Here is a 20,045-nt window from a genome sequence, read left to right as displayed (position 1 = left end):
CATCACATCAAAAAGAATAAAATACCTAGGAATAAACCTACCTAAAGAGACAAAATATCTATACTCTGAAAACAATAAGGTGCTGATGAAAGAAATCAAAGATGACACAACCAGATAGAAAGCTATGCCATGCTCTTAGATTGGAAGATCACAGCATTTTTTTTGACATTCAAAATTGCTACTTCTCCTCTAGTGTTTTTCTGATGCTTCAAACATCTTGGTCTTATTTACCCTGAGACCAGCTAAAAATAAACATATGGGCAAATAATTTTTAAAGGTATAGTATGTGTTACTAAGATAAAAATGGTTATTGATTAAATCTTTACTATAATCATCTTTATCTAGTGCTTTCAGCTACTCTCCTATTGATTCAGAATCCCTCATGGTACAGGGTAAAGTAAGGGAACACAAGCGCAGATGTGCACACACATACAGACATACACACATACTCACAGACTTCAGATAACAATTGCAACAAGAAAGTGCATATTAAGTAGACATTTTGAACTTTAAATTCTTACAACTTTTGGAATCTCTGATCTTTGAGTAGTGTTTAAGATAGCCTGCACTGGCCTTAAAAAATATTAATGTACTATGTTCCAACCATAGTTGTTTATAAAGGGGGATCACATAATAGCAATTCTAGAAAACAAATGTTACATATTAATAATTAATAACAGAAGTAAGCATCATAACCCAGAAGCAACTCACTTGTATGAAATTCTGAAATTCTGCTGTCGCAGTTGGAAGTAGACTCAAGCATATGTCCATTTTGTTATTGATACAAGAGATCATGATTAACAAACAAAATGGAAAATTAATCTCAGACTTTGCCATCTGGCTAATGCAGAGTCAGACCTGAGGGTTTGGTTTTTTCCAGAACCTAGAGTTCCTGCTTATGAATGGGCTAGAATTGGCATTGATTCCTACTTTAGCCCAGGACTATGTGTATAATCTTTCTCTAGAAACAAAGCAGTATTCTAGTGTTGTTTCTAAATTATTTACTTCAGTTTTCATAGTAACCATGTTCCCTACATTCCACTCAGACACCCTTGTATGTGATTCACTCATTTATTATTCACCCACCAAACATTTTTCTATGCAGAAACTAAGCTGAGGAAATGTAAAATTATATAAAATATAACCATTACATTTAAGAAGCTCACAGAGTAGTGAGAAAGACAAATCTCTAAGCAAAGTGTTTTAGTCACTGTTTTTTTTTTGTTTGTTTATTTGTTTTGTTTTTAAATAATGCTGTGTTCCTGGTCATACAAAATCCCAATAGCACAGTCTTGGAAGCCTGTCTTTATCATTCATGCAGAGGCAGGTTTACTAGGATGCAGCAGATTTAGACTGGTGATGCTGAGACTGGCTCTGGGCTGCCGATAATGTCTACTTCTCTTCCATGTGTCTCTCCTCCTTACACTAACGCTTCCTTCCTAAGGCATGTTCTCAAAACAAAAACAAATAGGGCAAGAGATCAAGCCCAGACTTGCAACACAATTTAAGTCTTTGCATGTGTCCTTTCACTGACATTCAATGGCCAAAGCAAATTCTATGCCCAAGCCCAAAGTTAAGGGGTGCAGAGGTATACCCCACCTGTGGGGCTACAACATGGCCTACAACATCTGATCTAACATGAGAGGAAGTTAAGAAGTCATTTGAGAAAAACGATACAATAGACATGCTAAAATAAAAATGAAAATGCTGTGGTATAGGTATGATCAATTCTAATCAGAGCCTACCGTCTTTTTTAAAAAAATTTTTTATTGCCCTAAATAAGATTTCTCAATCAGGTATGTATGAAATTCTTAGTGTCCATCAATAGTTAAGGCAATTTTTAGTGGGCCCTTCTCATGTGGAAAATGAAGAGTTAATGACAAAACAATAACAATAGTAAAACTTTCTTTATTTTGATCTTTTCTCCAGTTTTTCAAAAATGATTTAGGGTAAGTCATATTCACTCTTATACGCATTCTTTATAATTAGTAATGAAAGAGTGTTCCAGGTTTATTTTTTGCCCCTAGGATAACAGTGAGCAAAACCAGCTTCTGCCTGGGGAAAAGATTCCTTGCATAGATAGCTATGTTTGAGTTTCTAAATGCCATCCACACACTCTACTAGTATTTCCCAAAGTGAGTTCAGCAAACACTATTGCTGCTACAACTTGCCCTCTGAAGTGAGGGGATCAGTGAATTTAATACTGTATCACACTCTTGTGGATTAAATCGTGCCCCCCTCCAAAATAAGGATGTCAAGGTTCTAACCCCTCAGTATCTCAGAATATGACCTTATCAGAAATAGGATCCTTACCACGAATCAGGTTTAAGCAAAGTCTTTAGAAAGAGTCATAACCCACTATGACATACAAAATGTTCTTATCAAGAAGGAAAACTTGTACACAGAAAGATATGCTGTGAAGACACATGGGGAGAGATGGCTATGTGACTAGAGTGATGCATCTGCAAGCCAAGGAAGGCCAAGGAATGCTGGCGAAAACCAGAAGCTAGAAGAGACAAGGAAGGATTCTCCCACAAAAGCCTTCAGAGACCTGCCACCAACTTGATTTCAGACTTCTAGCCTCCAGAACTATAAGATGATGAATTTCTGTAGCTTTGAGCCACTTAGTTTGTGGTACTTTGTTACAGCAGCCCTAGGAAGTTCATGCCAACCCTGTATGATGGTCACAGTTCACATGAGCAGAATAAAACTTTGAGAAGTCCTATAATAAAGATGTGGTTTAACTTTGTACAATGTAGCACTTCTCAAACTCACTTTATCTATGTGTCTTTTTCTATACATAGCACCTATTTATATTTTGTGGGACTTAAGTTCCATAAAACCGGTTTGAAAATGCCAGTATAACCAATGGAGGTGATGATCTACAGGGAAAGCTGAAAGGTGATGGTGATGGGAGCAGCCATCCTGGCAAGAAGAAGATGACATTCGTGGATGTAACACAAAGTCTTGAATGGGCCCTAGATATTTGCCTTCTAGTCTTGTGTCATATTGCTTTAATTCTACCCTTTGATTGCTATAGACACTGCATATAATTAAGAAACTATGTCAAAATACCATTGTCCCCATTTGGTCTTTGAATCGCCACACTGCAATGGAATCAAGGCCAATGCCATGTGTATTTCTCTCTCTCTTTGAAATAGCAAGAATGTTTGTAGTGCTTCTCTCACCACACTGCCAAATCTAAGTGGTCCATTGTCTAACTCTAGCCATGTCATTACAAACTGAGATGCATTTTGGAAGAAAGATCTTGAAACACCTTTGCCCTGGAAACATGCCTTATACAAACACAGGGAGAACAAAGATGCAGATTTCAAAAGCATCCATAGCTTTGTGAAAGAAGCTTCTGGGGAGAATGCTGAATCCAGAATTACTGGTATCTTCCAGCCTCAGGCAAGAAGAGGGACTTTGGAAATAAGAATTTTATGCGGAATAAGAGGTAATGCTTTGCCTTGCCCTTTCCATGGACAGAGATACATGTTCCTATCTCCTCATGTAAATGGCGGGGGTGTCTCTTCAAGAACAAAGACTAAGAAGTTCCCATTGTGGCTCAGTGGTAATGAGCCCAACTAGTATCCATGAGGATGTGGGTTTGATCCCTGGCCTCGCTCAGTTAAGGATCTGGTGTTGCTGTGAGCTGTGGTATAGGTCGTAGACGTGGCTTGGATCCTGCGTCGCTATGGCTATGGTGTAGGCCGGCAGCTGTAGCTCCAACTTGACCCCTAGCTGGGAACTTCCATATACCATGGGTGTGGACCTAAAAATAAAAAAAAAAAATTAAAAAAAGAGAACGAATACTAAAATTTGATTCTTCATATGGCGTTTGATGATGAGCACAGGAAGAATAATGGAGAGCTGTCATCAAAGCCCAGCAACGTGTAAGAAAATAAAGATACACTTCAACTGTCTCAAAACAGAATGTGGTATAGAGGGGGTGCCCAGGCTTCCTATAGGCTCTGACGGGACCCCAGATACCCTTTCAGAAAGCAGAGCCTGCTGTATCACAGGAAAGCTGGTGAAATTGCTTTGTAGGGAGATGGGTACACAAAACAGGTAAGAGGACCCTCGTTTCCTCTGCTTACATCTCTGGCTATATCAGTTCTGCCAGCCTCCAAGTCAGTTTAGAAGAAGCTGGGAGGAAGCTTAGAGGTTGATCTTTGATCAGGAACCAGGTTAAATGAGTCCTCATTTGGCAAAAAACAAACACACACAAAAAGAGGGAAGAAAACACACCTGAATTGAATTTCATATATGCTTAAGATATTTCATTTTTTATATACCCAACTTTTTTCTTATATACCCAACTTTCGATGACCCAGTATTTCCCTGCTACAGTAAAACTGTAGAGTAAGACATGAATGAATGTCAGACATGCTGGTCAAACATAAGTTGCCAAACAAACTTAGTCCATCAAGTTCTGCTCTACTTTTCATAAGCTGTGGGCCATGGTCAAGCGACTGAAATGCTCTAAATCCCAGATTCCTGCTCCTGAAGATGATACTGATAGTACATTTCTCACAGAATTGTCATAAAGATTAAATAAAATACAGCATGCAAAACAAGTAGCACCATACCTACCAGAAAAATCAGTATTTCTCTGGAATATTGTGAGTTGTCTTTGTCACATTCATACCAAGTGTGTGGGAAGAAGATTCTGGGCCCCCACCCACACCCACAAAGTAAATACCTCTGGGATGTCAGTCCAAGTGTCTATATTTTAATAAAGTTTGAAAATTTGGGATAATAAATGGTTGATAATAATTAGCTTCAAAACACCTACTAGTGATTTTAGGAATTTCTTGAAAGTTTTCTTGCAAGGTGTCCTTCATTTCTTACGAAGTTTCACAATTATTGGCATAAATTTAATCACAACATCCTTGTACTATCTTCTTAAGACTTGTCTACACTGTAGTGATAGCTCCTTTTTTTACTTCATATGGGTGAAATGTGGCTTTTTTCCCTTAATCAGTATTATCAGAGAACCTATTTATTAAAATGTTTTTGGTGTGTTTTAAATTAATTTCTGCTCTTATTCACTGTGACTAATCACAGTGACTAATCACTTATCCAGTTTTCAGGTTCTTTTTCAGATCTCTTGAGATGAATGTTTACATCATTAATTTTCAGGCTTTCATTTTTAAAATATATTTTGTAAAGCTCTACATTTTTCTCTGAGCATAGTTTAAAATCCTGATTGTAATAAGAACATTTCCAGAGCTCAGATTATGATGTAGTAAATGTTAAAATTGGAGGGAAGTGTGGGGGGAATTTTTTTTAATCTCCATCTGCCATAAAAGAAAAAAAAGCTAAATATTGTCTCTGCTAATAGCTTTTGTAAATAAAATAAATTTTTTACAACTTATCAGAGTCAGATTAGCCAAAATGACTCAAGAAAAAAGGGAAAATCTAAAGCTCCCCGTGGCCTTTAAATAAATTTAAATTAAAATTATACAACTTCTCATACACAAATTCCAGTCCCATACAGGGTATACAGTTGCACTCTTTAATTGGGCATTTAAAGGAGAAATAATATCACTCCTATGCAAACTTGTTCTGACAAGAGAGGAGGAGGGGTTATTTCACAACTCATTTTATGAAACCACAATAACCCTGATGCTAAAATCAGAAAAAGCCAATGCAGGAAAAGAAAACTGCATACATATATCTTTCATTCATATAAATACAAAATCCTTTTAAAAATTAAGCAATGGAATATTAAAGTATTACATTAAGGGATAGTAATGCAAACAGTCCCAGAAATCAATCATTATGTTTTACTGCACTAATAGATCAAGGCAGAAGATCATATGATCATTACAATTGATCTGTAAAAAGCATTCAATAGGAGTTCTCTCATGGCTCAGCAGGTTTAAGGATCTGGCATTGTCACTGCTATGGAATGTGTTCAATCCCTGGCCCAGGAACTTCCACATGCCAAGGGTGCAACCAAAAAAAAAAAAAAAAAAACACAGCATTTGAAAAAAATACTATATGCCTTTATGAAAACAACTCTCAAAAACTTATGAATAAAAGGGGACTTTCTTAGTTTGATGAAGGACATCAATGTACAACTTTCAGAAAATATAATTCTTTAAATTACTGAATGCTTTCTTCATGAGATTAGGAATAAGACAAAGATATCCTTCTCACCACTTCTATTCAATAGTCTACTTACTCTACTTAAAGTCCTAATTGTGTAATAAGACAAGAAAAGAAAGTAAAATTATGAAAATTGGAAAAAAATAAGAAGCTAAGATAGTATACCTGGAAAATGCTAAGGAATCTACAAGAAAGCAACTACTACTACATGAATTCATTGATGTTGCAGGATAAAAAGTTAATATGCAAATAAATATGCATGTAAATATTATATATATAGTATTTCTATATACAATATATAATATTTACATGCATATTTATCAATTAACAGTTACAAAATAGTGTCATTTATAATACCATAAAAAAATCACATACTCAGGGATAAAACTGGCAAAGTATAAAACCAGACCTCTACAGTGAGAATGAGGTATTGCTGAGAGAAACTAAAAGACATTTAAATAAATGTGATGATGAATTATTCATGATTGGAATATTCACTATTGTTAAGATGTCACTTCTTACAGTAACCTATTGGTTCAACACAGTTCTAATGAAAATCCTGAAAGCCAGGCACTTTTTCTAGAACTTGACAAATTGATTTTAAATTGCATTTTGGGTAAAGGAGCAGCACTAGCCAAACTATCCCAAAAATGAAGAACCAAGTTGGAATGGGTAACCTTTCTAATTTCTGGACTTTTGTAAGTGGGGGCAGTGAAGACAGAGGATAGACGAATAGGTCAATGGAACAGAACAGAAAGAAGATGATCCATATATATGGATTGATAATTTTTGACAAGAACACCAAAGCCCTTTTTCATAAGCATATTGGTCATTTCTTTAATAAACAGTTTTAGAGTGACTGGATATTTATGTGGGAAACAATGAACCTCATCCCCTTCCTCACACCATACTCAAACATCAATTTTCAGATGATGCAGCTTTCGGGTAGGCTAGGACTTCTTATGTAAAACACTGAAACCAAACTATAAAAAGAAATAATTTGAGCTTTATCAAAATTCAAACCTATGCTCATTAAAAAAAACTATCAAAACTTTAAAGGAAATAAATAAAAAATGAAATGGAATGCCACAAACTGGAAATAAATTAGCGATATGCTGAAGCTGGATGCTAACAGCTGCCAAGAACTTACAGGAATAGGCAAAAATAAACTATAGTGTTAGAAATCAGATCAGTGGTTGCTTCTGGTAGCCACAGGCAGCTGGAAAATGGCTTAAAGGAACTTTACCAATGGAAAAGTTGTCTTTACATACATTTGTGAAAACTAAAAAAACATTATAAGTAAGATATGAACATTTCAGTATGCTTCAGTATACCAGTTAATGTGAAAACTAAACTGCTAAAACTGCTATGAGAAGGTTAAGATAATATTTAACCTTCTTTCAATAACAAAGGACTTATCAGAAAAATTAAAATTATTTTCCACTTTCTGAACCATAAATACCATAAACAAAATTAATGAAAATCTGAGATGAAGTATTTGGCTTACACATGGTTGGAAAAACTGTAATATATAGGATTCTTAAAATCAACAGAGAAACACTATAAACCTAGTTTAAAAATCTGGCAAAGGACATTTATGTAAATGAATATATAAAATATACTGTTAATTGGAATATGTATTGGTAAGGAACTTATGGAGAGCAAATTTGGCAGTGTGTGATTCTTAAAAGAGTTTATGGCATTTAATGATTCAGATTTTGGTACCCAATGTAAATTAATAATATAGGATATTAAAATGATCCAAAATGTATATATAAGAATAAAGTAAACCCTGTGACTCAATATAAAATGTATGAATTATTTAACAAATTGATCTGAATGTTGGTTATTTTATTGCAGCCTAATTTATTTCAGATAGAAGTTGGCTTAACTTTAAAATGTATCAAATAGATAATTACTAAATAAAATATGGCACAGCTATACAGTGGAATATTATCTATTCATTGAAAATCGTGTCCCCAAGGAATATTTAATAATATCTGAAAATCCTATTGTAAAGGCAATATAAAGAGTTCAGTACTTTATATTCAGCATAATAACATGTGAATATGTCTGTATATTAAGATACACATTAATAGAGATTTTCTCTGTAAGGTATAATAGTTGGATTTATTTTTTATAATTTTCTGTTTTTACTACAATGAACATATTTACTTGAAAATGTAGATTAAAATGCTATCAACATTAATTTTTTGAAAAAAAATGAAAGAGAAAGAAATGGAAGGAAGAAATAGTTGGGAGATTGAAAAATATTACTGTTTTTTTTTTTTTAAATGCTGCCATTTGATACAAGAATTGCAAAGATTCCAATTCACAGTGGCCACTTAGCAGATGGCACCTGGCAACTGAATTGATTGCCATTCCCACATTATAATAAAATACACTTTCACAAATTTCAGTATACTGGTGGAAATGGAGTCACAATTTCTGAAGGGTTCCTCAAATTTTGACAAACATAAATCACAGTTTGTTTCACTCTGGTTTAATTGCATTGTACAGACCTCAGGATATGTCCAAATGTGTAAATATTTGCTTTCTCAGTGTGGCTCCGTTTCTAAAGCTACTGAACTTGAAGTCTGACCACTGCAATATCCCAATACTACAGAAATTTGGAGACGAGAATATAAAGTTCAGAATGACCTTGAAATATCTTGTTTTCTGGGTGATATCTGGTTTTGTTTAATTTTTGGCACTTTATGTGACAGTTAAAAACAAAGCACTTCTATCAAAAATGGGGTGAACCTAGATTTGAAATTTAGACAAATAGTAATAAATCCAACACTTCTAAGAATACGATCAGTTTTTCAAACACCAGATTCTTGTGGACTTATTCATTAGTGATTAATATTAGGCCAATGATTCTGGTCCTTAAATGACTAAATAGCATTTAATAGACTGTTTATTAATTTAGTATTAATATTGGGGTTTTTTTTGTCTTTTTGCCATTTCTAGGGCCACTCCTGCGGCATATGGAGGTTCCCAGACTAGGGGTCAAATCGGAGCTGTAGCCACCAGCCCACGCCAGAGCCACAGCAACACGGGATCTGAGCCGCGTCTGCCACCCACACCACAGCTCCTGGCAACGCCAGATCCCCAACCCACTGAGCAAGGCCTGCAACCTTATGGTTCCTAGTTGGATTCGTTAACCACTGAGCCACGACAGAACTCCCACTTTAATATTAATATTAAAATTTCAGTTTGGAGAACTGTAACAATTGTTAAATATAGAGCATGGAATGGGACTTTCTTGCTGTCTCAGAAATGTACTGCAGCCACAGAGTAATGGATAATGGGTGAAAAGCACCATGAAATTCTAAAGAGCAGGCTGGAAGATTAACTGAGGAGGAATTTTTCATAGGAGAAGGGCAGAAAGGAGATAGCCCATCCCCCTCCAAATACAAGGAAGGGGAAAATACAAGAGAACTACTCATAGAACTTGGATTGTTCTCCAGTTGGGGATTCATCTCTCTACTCACCCATGCTGGTGAAGCTGCAGAGTCATCCAGTCCTGCCCAGGCTGGTACCAGGTCAGTGTGCAAGAGAGTTCTGGGGACGACTCAATCAGGAGGCAAGTGGTCTCTGTTCTCACCATGATGTGTCTTCGGTCAGGATGGGCTGCCAGTGTTCATGATAGCTAAATAAGATGATAAAGGTCACTAATTGGACAAGGTACATTTATACTTTTTTGTCCATGCCAAAGGCATGCAGAAGTTCCTGGGCTAGGAATCGAACTCAAACCATATCAGTGACCCGAGCCACTGCAGTGACAGATCCTTATTTTGATAAGCCAGCAGAGATCTCCCATTTCCACTAAATTTGGATCTTTTAATGAACTGACTGAAGTAATAAATGTAATTTAAACAATGTCTTCTATAATAAATATCAGTTCTCTGATCACCTTACATTTTGAGAAAAATAATTGAATTTTATTGTTATAAAATAATCTGAGTTAAGTCTTTAAAATTACTTTAACCTGTAAGTTGTATATAGAGTGAGTTTTACTTTACAGAAACACTTGATAGGAACAACTAAGTGAAATTCAATGTTATAAATATCCCAATTATTTAATCTGCTATAATCATTATATAACCATACATATGTATATAATTATTAATTTATTTGTTAATTTAAATTATTTATTAAATTAAATAACAAATTTAATTTAACGAATTAACAAATATTTAAGCTTCTACTCTATGGAAGTCCCTGGAACTGAAATTCAGAAAATTAGGGATGTTACCAAAAGCTAAAGAACACCTTTCTTTTTGTGGGGCTTCTCCTTTTGACCTATGCTTGGATTTTAAGAAGAGAAGGTAAAAATATGAGTTCACACTCACCTCCTTAGCTGAAATTATTACAAAATTTAACACCTCTCCATGGAAAATCTAATGGATTTCAATATTTATGGATTTCTTCTTTTTCAAACATTTAGGTGTGTTAATACTTAGTTCCATGTTCCAGCATTTCTTTTGACCCAACTTTCAAACCCACAACCTCTGAAGCAGTGGGAGAAATGGGATAGATAAAGGGGATGGTGTTGAGGAATCAGGTAACAGCTAAAACTTACCAGGACCTTCTCTGAAGAAAAATGGATTGACATCAGGCATTTCCCAAATTTCTTCTAACTAAGAAACTAATATACAGAAGATGAATTTTTGTTCATAGAATCAAAAGGCTCTGAGTGTTGACTCTGTGGTAGATGCACAAAATTATTTAATACCTAAATTTCAGAAGCCTATATCTTCTTAAATAACCCAATTTATTATAAAAGAAACTTAGTTAAGCAGGTATGTCTGTTTTTCAGTATGGTTCTCCTTTAAAACCAGTTTTCCATCTGTACTGTTACAAGATGGAAATTATCAAGAAATTGGTCAAAGAGCTCATCCTTGTTTTGTTTTCTGTTTATTTCTATTCACTAGAAGGTATTTTGCCTCATGTCAGAAACCTCATCTGGACTCCTCTTTCCTACTGCAGCTACAAGCTCCACTTACATCCACATGCTAGGCTCTAGCTAATACTATTTTGGGTTAGTTCTTGCCCTAAACCAGGTTTATTGACAACCTCATTTGCTGAGAAAAGAAGTTCTCGGTCCTTCTCAGGGCTGATGACCAGTTTAGTCTGCCACATGTCATCTCACTACGAAGTCTCACTATGCCCTTTTTCAGGACTCTTTCTCCTGAGTGTAGCTACACCTTGTCATCAAACCTTGTCCAAATTGACCAAACCTTGTTTTGTAGCCCCCTGAGACTGTTCTTTTAGTTGTGACCTTAACTTTGTGTTCCAGGCGTTTGTGGGGGGCAAGGTATCTTCCTTGGACCTCTTCATTTAATCCTGGAGTAGGAATTCCCAGGTGGCACAGCCAGTTAAGGATATGGCATTATCACTGCTGTGGCATAGGTTCGATCCCTGGCATAGGAACTTTCGTATGCCATAAGAACGGCCAAAAAAAAAGTTTAGCCTTAGAGTAGAAATGCCCTGGTAAATACAACTACAGATTCAATAATAGTAAGCATCTTTGTTGGACAGAACAATTTATTTTATAAATATTTCATCTTGTTACTGGTTTTGGCCATTTAAAATAAAATTTTGTTTTCTCACATATCTATCAGTCATCATACAAACCTAAATTTTACCAAAATATAATTTTATGGGCAGTGTGTTTGGGAATTTTTTTCACTCTATAATTCTATAGTTTGTGTGTGTGAACACACATTTTAACCTAGTATTTCTTCACACATTCAGCAGTCTTCACAGGACTTTATTATTTATTTATTTAGTCTTTTTTTTTTTTTTTTTTTTGCCATTTCTTGGGCCGCTCCTGTGGCATGTGGAGGTTCCCAGGCTAGGGGCTAATCGGAGCTGTAGCTGCTGGCCTATGCCAGAGCCACAGCAGCACAGGATCCCAGCCGTGTCTGCGACCTACACCACAGCTCATGGCAACTCTGGATCGTTAACCCACTAAGCAAGGGCAGGGATTGAACCCGCAACCTCATGGTTCCTAGTTGGATTCGTTAGCCACTGTGCCACGATGGGAACTCCAGGACTTTATATTAGTTGAAATTTTATTCATATTTCAGGATGTTATTATCACTATTTAGGCAACTATTTTCTTTTCTAATTCTTTTGGCTATGTGGAAATGTGCTGTTTAGTGCTTTATAGTGTTTTTATTGTTAATGATCTCAAAAAAAAACACTTGGAATATAGGTCATCTTGGTGAATTGTAAGCTATCTTTCATGTATCTCTTTTCTTTCTAAGCTTTGTCTCTTATTTTGTTCCAGTTGGCATAATAACTCTTTTTTTTTTTTTTTTTTGGCAAATCAGTCATGAGTTGATTGAGATAAGATTAATTATTTGAGCAGAGATTAGAAAACAATTTTGAATAAAATATTTTGTTTTATTCTACTGGAACATAGTATCAGTTTTCAAAAGCATTCCTCATTATTTCTCTAACATTGCTACTACTTCCTTGGCAATATTTTAAGTGAGTTTCACAAATCAGCACTTCTGTGTAGTCCTCAGAGTCACCATCTCCTGGAACAAGTAGAAATGTAAATTATCCAGTTGTAATGTGGACCTACAGTATCAAAAACAATAAGGGTGGAGGAAACCCAGCCCTCTGTGTTCAAACAAACCCTCAAGGTATTTTTTTTTAATTTTTCATTGTTTAGGGCCACAGTTCCTGTGGCATATGGAAGTTCCCAGATTAGGGAATGAATTAGAGCTGCAGCTGCCAGCCACAGCCACAGCAACTCCAGATCCAAGCCATGTCTGCAACCTACACCACCACTCAGGGCAATTCCAAATCCTTAACCCACTAAGCGAGGCCAGGGATCAAACCCTCATCCTCATGGATACTGGTTGGGTTTGTTTCCACCAAGCCACAAGGGAACTCCAAACCCTCAAGTTAATTTTGATGCACGCTGAAACCTTTCACAAAATTAAATATTTTTAGAAGTCATTTTGTGAAGCCAGTTTTAACTATTTCACATTGAAATGGTCTTTCCAATGAAAACCATAGCACATTTTAGGAAAACAATATGTTTTACATCATTAAAGGAATAAAGTAATTTATTCTTAGCAAATACAGAAATCTTCCTTCCATTAAAATGGAATTCAAAGATGTATAATTCACTAGATAGCTTGATGTGCTCTCCTCATCTTTATGTCCCTGATTTTTCTTCTGGATTAAATTACTCCAGTTTTTATTTGAATTTTGAATCCTTGGAAATTAACCATTAGGGGAAGATGAATATTTAAAAATTGAAAATAAAAAAATTTAGGGTAATTATTTTCTTAAGAAGGAGGAAATATCAAAAGAGAAAATAAGAGGAGCATTCTAAACTATAACAAGGAGTTCCCGTCGTGGCGCAGAGGTTAACGAATCCGACTAGGAACCATGAGGTTGCGGGTTCGGTCCCTGCCCTTGCTCAGTGGGTTAACGATCTGGCGTTGCCGTGAACTGTGGTGTAGGTTGCAGACGCGGCTCGGATCCCGCGTTGCTGTGGCTCTGGCGTAGGCCAGTGGCTACAGCTCCGATTCGACCCCTAGCCTGGGAACCTCCATATGCCGCGAGAGCGGCCCAAAGAAACAGCAAAAAAAAAAAAAAAAAAACAAAACTATAACAAGAAGGGGTTAACTTGAGTTTCCAGGTTAAAAAACAAACAAACAAACAAAAAAAACCAAAAAAAAAAAAAAAACTGAAGGTGTGGGAAAGTGGAAGGCACAGAGGGAAAGGGATACCCCTGGTGTGTTTCACATGCTTTATGTTGTAGAGCTGGCCCAGGAAGGACTCCTTAGGACAAGTTATCCTGTCATTTTGTTTGTAAATGTGCCTCACTATATCGTGTGACTTATAATAAATTCACTCATTCATTGTTTTCCAGCTTTTTCCAGTGTCCATTGTGATGATGGTACTCTTTCTGTGTTAATACTGTTAGGCTGTATCTGCTAACATTAAAGCACACAGAATTTCATTGCAAGCATGGTTCTTCTGTGTCCTCCTTAATACTGTGCAGATTATATGCAGATAATGGTACATTTTTCGTGTACCATCTGTTTGAAGGACACTCAATAATCAATGTCAGGATTATTTTTTTAATGTGCCCTTTTTTTTCAGTTAAAAACTATGGATGTGGGATCAAGAGTTAACTCAGTCTTAAGCAATAGTAAAGGTTGTTTACTGCTGTTTATTTCAGTATTTTATAGGAAGTGTTGTTATTTCTTGGCATTTTTGGCAATTAGTCTTTCATTACTTTCTCTAGACTCTAGAATCAATGAAAAGGAAAGAATTCAGAGGATTGTTTCACTTTCCATTTTTATAATGACAGTATTTTCCCTATGCACAATAGATGCCACCGACACAAGATTAGTTCCAAATCTAGAAGCTGAACTTTATCAAAAGAGTCTTGAGCAAAGAAAAGAAGATAGCTGTTCAGGCATTATATTGTATATTCCTGAGTCACTCTTTTGGGTCCAAGTTTCATTTGTACTTTCACATGAGATCCTGCCCTTTTGACTGACTTGTAATCCCACTGGAGAGGGAATTGTGCTGGGAATGTGAGTGATATATTTAATGCTGAAGGTAGATACTTTAATGCACACTATAATTCCTGCACGTTAGAATTTTAAGATTTATGGAATTTCTGTATGTGTATGTAGATAAAGATATAAACTTTTATTACAGATAATTAATGCTACAATGTTTTTTTCACTTTTCAGCTTGAGAATTTATCTCATTTTGTCTTTTTTTTCAGGAAATAAATGTGAAATCTATATACTTATTACTTTCATGGGTCAACAGCCTAAGTAAAATATTGAATCATTAGATTATTTTTGGTCCCAGAATATCTAGACACTTAAATATAAATATTGTCCATATGGTTACTAAATTTCAACTTGTCATGCTTAAGTTATATTTAACCTATCAGACATCAGAAAATCCTTTCTTTATAAAATACCTGCTACAGAAAAGATTCCTTCTATTATGCAGACCCTTCCAACTCAGTACCAGCAAACATACAGGGTTTAAGATCGTTGCATCTTGATGGATGATAGCACATTTCTCATATTGCAATCCTTTACCAGCTGCATCTGCACCATTATGCCTCTCAAAATAATTAATTCAACAGCACTGCCTTTAAAGCATAATTACATTTAAATACACAAAGATGTATCTGCCAGTAATTCTTAAATTTTTAAATCATGACTCATTATTTTTTTGTAATTCCTCAATTCTTGCAGTTCATATTCATCACGGGATATGTTTATTTTATATATACCATTAATTAGTATTTATTGATCACTTACTGTAAACCAAGAATATGGTTCTAGGAACTAGGGACATTTTATAGGACACTTTATAGGTTTTACCAAGTTCTTTGCTTCCTGGAACTTACCAACTAACCTTGTTTTTCAAAATAAAGTGTATCTAATGCATTTAAATGGGGATCAAATGCTGCAGGATTTTGCAGTAGCCTTTGAGGTACACAAAGAGTTTAGAGCACAGTTTGGAATCATTGCCAAAAATCAGATTTTTAACTGTAAAATATCCAGGAATGAAAGTAATGGTGCATTTTTATTTTGTTTACCAAAACAACATCTGAAGTTCTGCAGAAGGCAGTTGAATATCTGCATTTATTTTATGCTGAATTTTACCATGAATACTCTATGCTTTGAGAATCAGTTTGAGTAAGCATTAAATAGTTAATGCCTCAAAGGTAAAATTGAGTAAGTTCTTGTATAAATTAAATAAGATATTCCTCACAGGAATTGTTTATGTGATATCCACTTAAGATTGTGTGAAGAGATACACAGTGATGCCATTGGGGCAGAGATTCCAATTAGCTTTTTGCCCTTATGTTTCCATTGTACAATTTAACCACTTAACCACCACCATAGAGAATGCATGCAACAAAGAGTTGAGGAATAAGTGAATGAATTAATGATTAAGAATATACTGGAAAAAAAGTAGTGTTTTACAGTGTATATCGATGTCACCACAGGGCATGGTAACACATTCTGAAGACTTGTAGGTAGGTATACAAATTAATATAAAAAGTTACACCTCTTTTCACTTCATTTTCTCCATTCCTTGTTTCTTTGCAGAGCGATTCAATGTGTATCTAATGCCTACGCCAAATCTGGATATTTATGGCGAATGCACAATGCAAATCACTCATGAGAATATCTATCTTTGGGATATCCACAATGCCAAGGTCAGACTGGTGATGTGGCCACTCAGCTCTCTGAGGAGATATGGACGGGACTCAACATGGTTTACCTTTGAGTCAGGAAGGTGAGCCCGGGGCAGAGGCCAAGTGCAGGGGGTGTGATAGGGAGACTCCTGGACCAAAGGTTCTATCCAGCAGTGCCCATGATGCCCCTCGATTTCCAAGGGTAGAAATCATGAAATACAGAATCTCTTCAGAATCTTGTTGATACTCTGAATAAAAGTGTGTTAATTGCAGGTTAATTACCGCTTCAAAATAACTTAATTCTCTTACTCCGGTATCAAACTGGTTTCATAATTATTTCTATCATGCAGTGTATTTTGCGAAATTGTTATAATGGAATATTTTGGGTATATCCTCCTTTACTTTTGGTGCAATATGATTTCCATAAAATTCAACATGCCTTTGCTGGCATCATTTTTGTGGATTTTTTAAAAAAGATAAGCAATGTTGAAAGGAGCTTTATATAAAATTGCTTAATAATTAATACTTAGGTTTGAGGTAAGAGAATGCAATATTCATTTATCCAGATGTTTATGTTAATAGCATTAGTTAAATATAAATATTAACTCGGAATGACTGAAAAAAAAAGTTGGCAAATCCATAATTTGTGAAGTGTGTGACTCAGATTTTAAACATGGTCTGTCAAGACAAATATGTTGGTTTCTTGATCACAGTGTATGGTTGGAATCCATAAGTGTCTTAAATGAATGCTGCTTCACAATCGTTAATTCACAGATACAGGTTTAGATATGAGTTTCAACAACTGAATCAATGTTGTTATGCTCTGACCCCTTGACCCCTTTGTGATATTGTTATCATGCATCTAAGACAAGTCTTAGGTTTGGGGATTCTATATAAGAGATGTTTAATGTATTCGCACTTGGGGACCTGACGTCACATTCTGGAAATGAGTCTATGGCCTTATAAGTTAATGACAGTGAAGTTACTATGTGACTAGATAGACAAATTATGATACAGTTATACAACAGAACACTACCTGCCCATGACATACAGCATGGATGGATCTCAAAAACAGATGTATTATTTTTGTAATTCCATTTGTAGGAGATTCTACAACAGACAAAACAATAGAGGCAAGAAGCAAATGGCTGGTTGCCTAGGGTTGGGGATAAGGAAGAGATTGGACTATAGGGAACTCAAAGGAACTTTTATCCTGACAATTTTAACAAATGTCTTAATGAGCCATGAAACTGTTTACTATCAGTGTTCATTATTATATGCAAATTTCCCCCAATGTTTTTAGTGTGAAAAAAAAAAAAAGGTGGGGAAGCAAAGTACGTGTGGATTTACTCCGCTTTTTTTATATACTCCCTCACTGTTAGGAGTTTGACAATGAACATTTCTTACTTTCACAACAAAACACATTCTCTGGAGGGAATGGGGCTAAGGAAGGTGAGAGGGCCTGGAGCATTTTCTGGAGAGGGTGTCTGGAAGTTGTGAGAAGTTGTCAGGCCTCTGTTCTCAGGTGGGTATGATAAGGTCTGAAGTCTGTTTTCATAACATGAGCAGAGTTTGCACTGCTTATATTTCCTTGTAAGTTTTCATTTTCCCTTGGCAGTGAGGTTTTTAAATGCTTCAGACTGAATATTTTGTGAACTTTTTTGTATGTTAGAAAGTTAACACAAAGTTGAGGGAGTAGTTGGAAAGGCTTAAAACCACTTAAATTTTTCCATCTTGAGAAAACTGCTTTTAATATTTTGGTGTACTTCTCTCCAATATATTTTAAAATCAGTGTGTTTTCACATAATATTATATTGAGAAGTAGTCTCTGCGTCAAGATTTTTTGTGGTTATACAATATATGAACATATGGCTGTACTATCATTAATTTAACATGAGGGTATTTCCAAAATGAACTATCATAAATGAAGTCACACTGACCTCTATGAAAAGATATGCAAATGTCTGATTATTTTCTTAGCAGAACCTTTTTAAAGAGGAATTATTGGGTCAAAAGCTGTAACTATTTTCAATGTTCTTCACAATATAGCAAATTGCTTTCAAGGAAGTAATGTCAATTCACACATTCTCTATGGTACAAAGAGAGTGTGCTTCTTGACCCCATAACCACAGCACTAAAATGATGATTTAAGATGTTTCTATTTTGATAGAGCATTTGGATATCTTGCAGTTTTTTTTTTCTTTGCTCTTTTGTTTCCTTTCCTTGTGTTTGGAGGTTTGTCCTTGTGCATACTGCTATTTGTAGGTTTCTCCTCTGAATTGTAGGAGTCCTTTGCTCTTTAATAATTAGGGTAATGGCCATTACTCTGTGCATCTAATTTGTAAATTCCAGATGATTTCACTGTTGTTAAAGGTAGCCAAAGGTGGAAGGTTTTGTCCATGCTTGATCCAGAGAAGTGAAAGCAAGACATTGTGTTCCCCATGTCAGGACTGGGAAAAGTGGGGAAGGGAAGGGCTTGGGTGATGAGACAAGGGACAATTTAGAGGGAAAAAATGGCAGGTGAGGCCTGGCCTGCCATCCTAGTAAACCTTGAGCTGAAGATCTGCATTTTGTGTGTTTTTATTTTATTAGCTGTTTGCACAAGGAACATCATTTGGAAGCATTTTTTTAGCCATTTATTTATACTACTGCATGTTCTGGAAAGTGATAAAATTAGATATCAAAATAGTCTTTTTTCCGCTGACAGGCTTTTTTCAAATTACTTTTTAAATACTATTGTACCAATAAAATATAAGAAGGAGCAGTAGAAATGGAACTAGATCATTCCTTCTAGAGGAATAGACCTTACACATCCTCACAATTGTAATTATACCCCATATGTGTGAGGACAGGAGAGAGCAAGGACCAGGATGCTCCCAGTAAGAGCTGCCCTCAAAGGTCATAGCACTGGGGAGATGAAGTCAGAGTCTCCTGATGCTTAGAGTAATTGCTCTTTACCATTAAGATTTTAAGTTTGCATTTTAAGAGGTAAAAACAACCAATTTGCCATGCAAGCTTATTTAATCAAAAAAGTCAAAATAAACATTCAGACCTGCAGAGGAAGTCATAGGATTCATGATTATGTACAGTTTTATCTTGTGAAAGACAAAACCACTTTTAAAAATGCTGATGTGGCTTTTTCACTTCACATAACCTCATAAATATTGTAAGCAAAAATCAGGGTGAGTTCAAATGCCTGTCTAACAAAATTCAACTAAGCCCAAATTCTTTTTTATAAAATTGTTGTTCGAAACATAATCTGCCTACTCAGCACAATGCTTAAGATAACACAAGTGGTGCTTAAAATATATGTCTTACTAACTTTAATAGTATTGTCTCTGTTGAGAAGCCAGGGGAAAATCTGATTACAGATTTTTAACTATTGGAAATATAAAACCATATGGTTCCCTTAGGAAGATGGTTAATAGAAACAAATGCTATGTGTGCTATAATCAAGGATTCTATGATGTCATAGGGAAGCTTATTCCATCCCCAAATCTTTTTTGATCAGTAATACAGGGAGAAATCTTTTCTTTTCTAATGTATGACCAATTAGTTAAAATAAAAAGTAATAAAGTAAAAGGCAGAGTTTTTAGATGTGATACCAAATTGTGATTACTTCCCTTAAGAAAGATAAATTTGACTGTATCAAAATTAAAAACCTGTCTCTGCAAAAGATACTTTTAAGGGAATAAAAAGGCAAGAACACTGA

General features: G+C 35.5%; 1 protein-coding gene across 1 annotated transcript in view; it reads left to right on the top strand.

The window, feature by feature from the left end:
* Positions 1 to 20,045, top strand: part of DOK6 (docking protein 6) — a 377,419-nt gene that overhangs the window by 193,766 nt on the left and 163,608 nt on the right. Inside the window, exon 5 of the mRNA XM_047766980.1 lies at positions 16,245 to 16,434. Within this exon, the coding sequence (XP_047622936.1) occupies positions 16,245 to 16,434 (190 nt within the window). The remainder of the gene's footprint in view (positions 1 to 16,244; positions 16,435 to 20,045) is intronic.

This window comes from Phacochoerus africanus, chromosome 2 (genome assembly GCF_016906955.1).
Source record: "Phacochoerus africanus isolate WHEZ1 chromosome 2, ROS_Pafr_v1, whole genome shotgun sequence".
NCBI lineage: Eukaryota > Metazoa > Chordata > Mammalia > Artiodactyla > Suidae > Phacochoerus > Phacochoerus africanus.
This window is presented reverse-complemented; position numbering and strand designations above follow the sequence as displayed.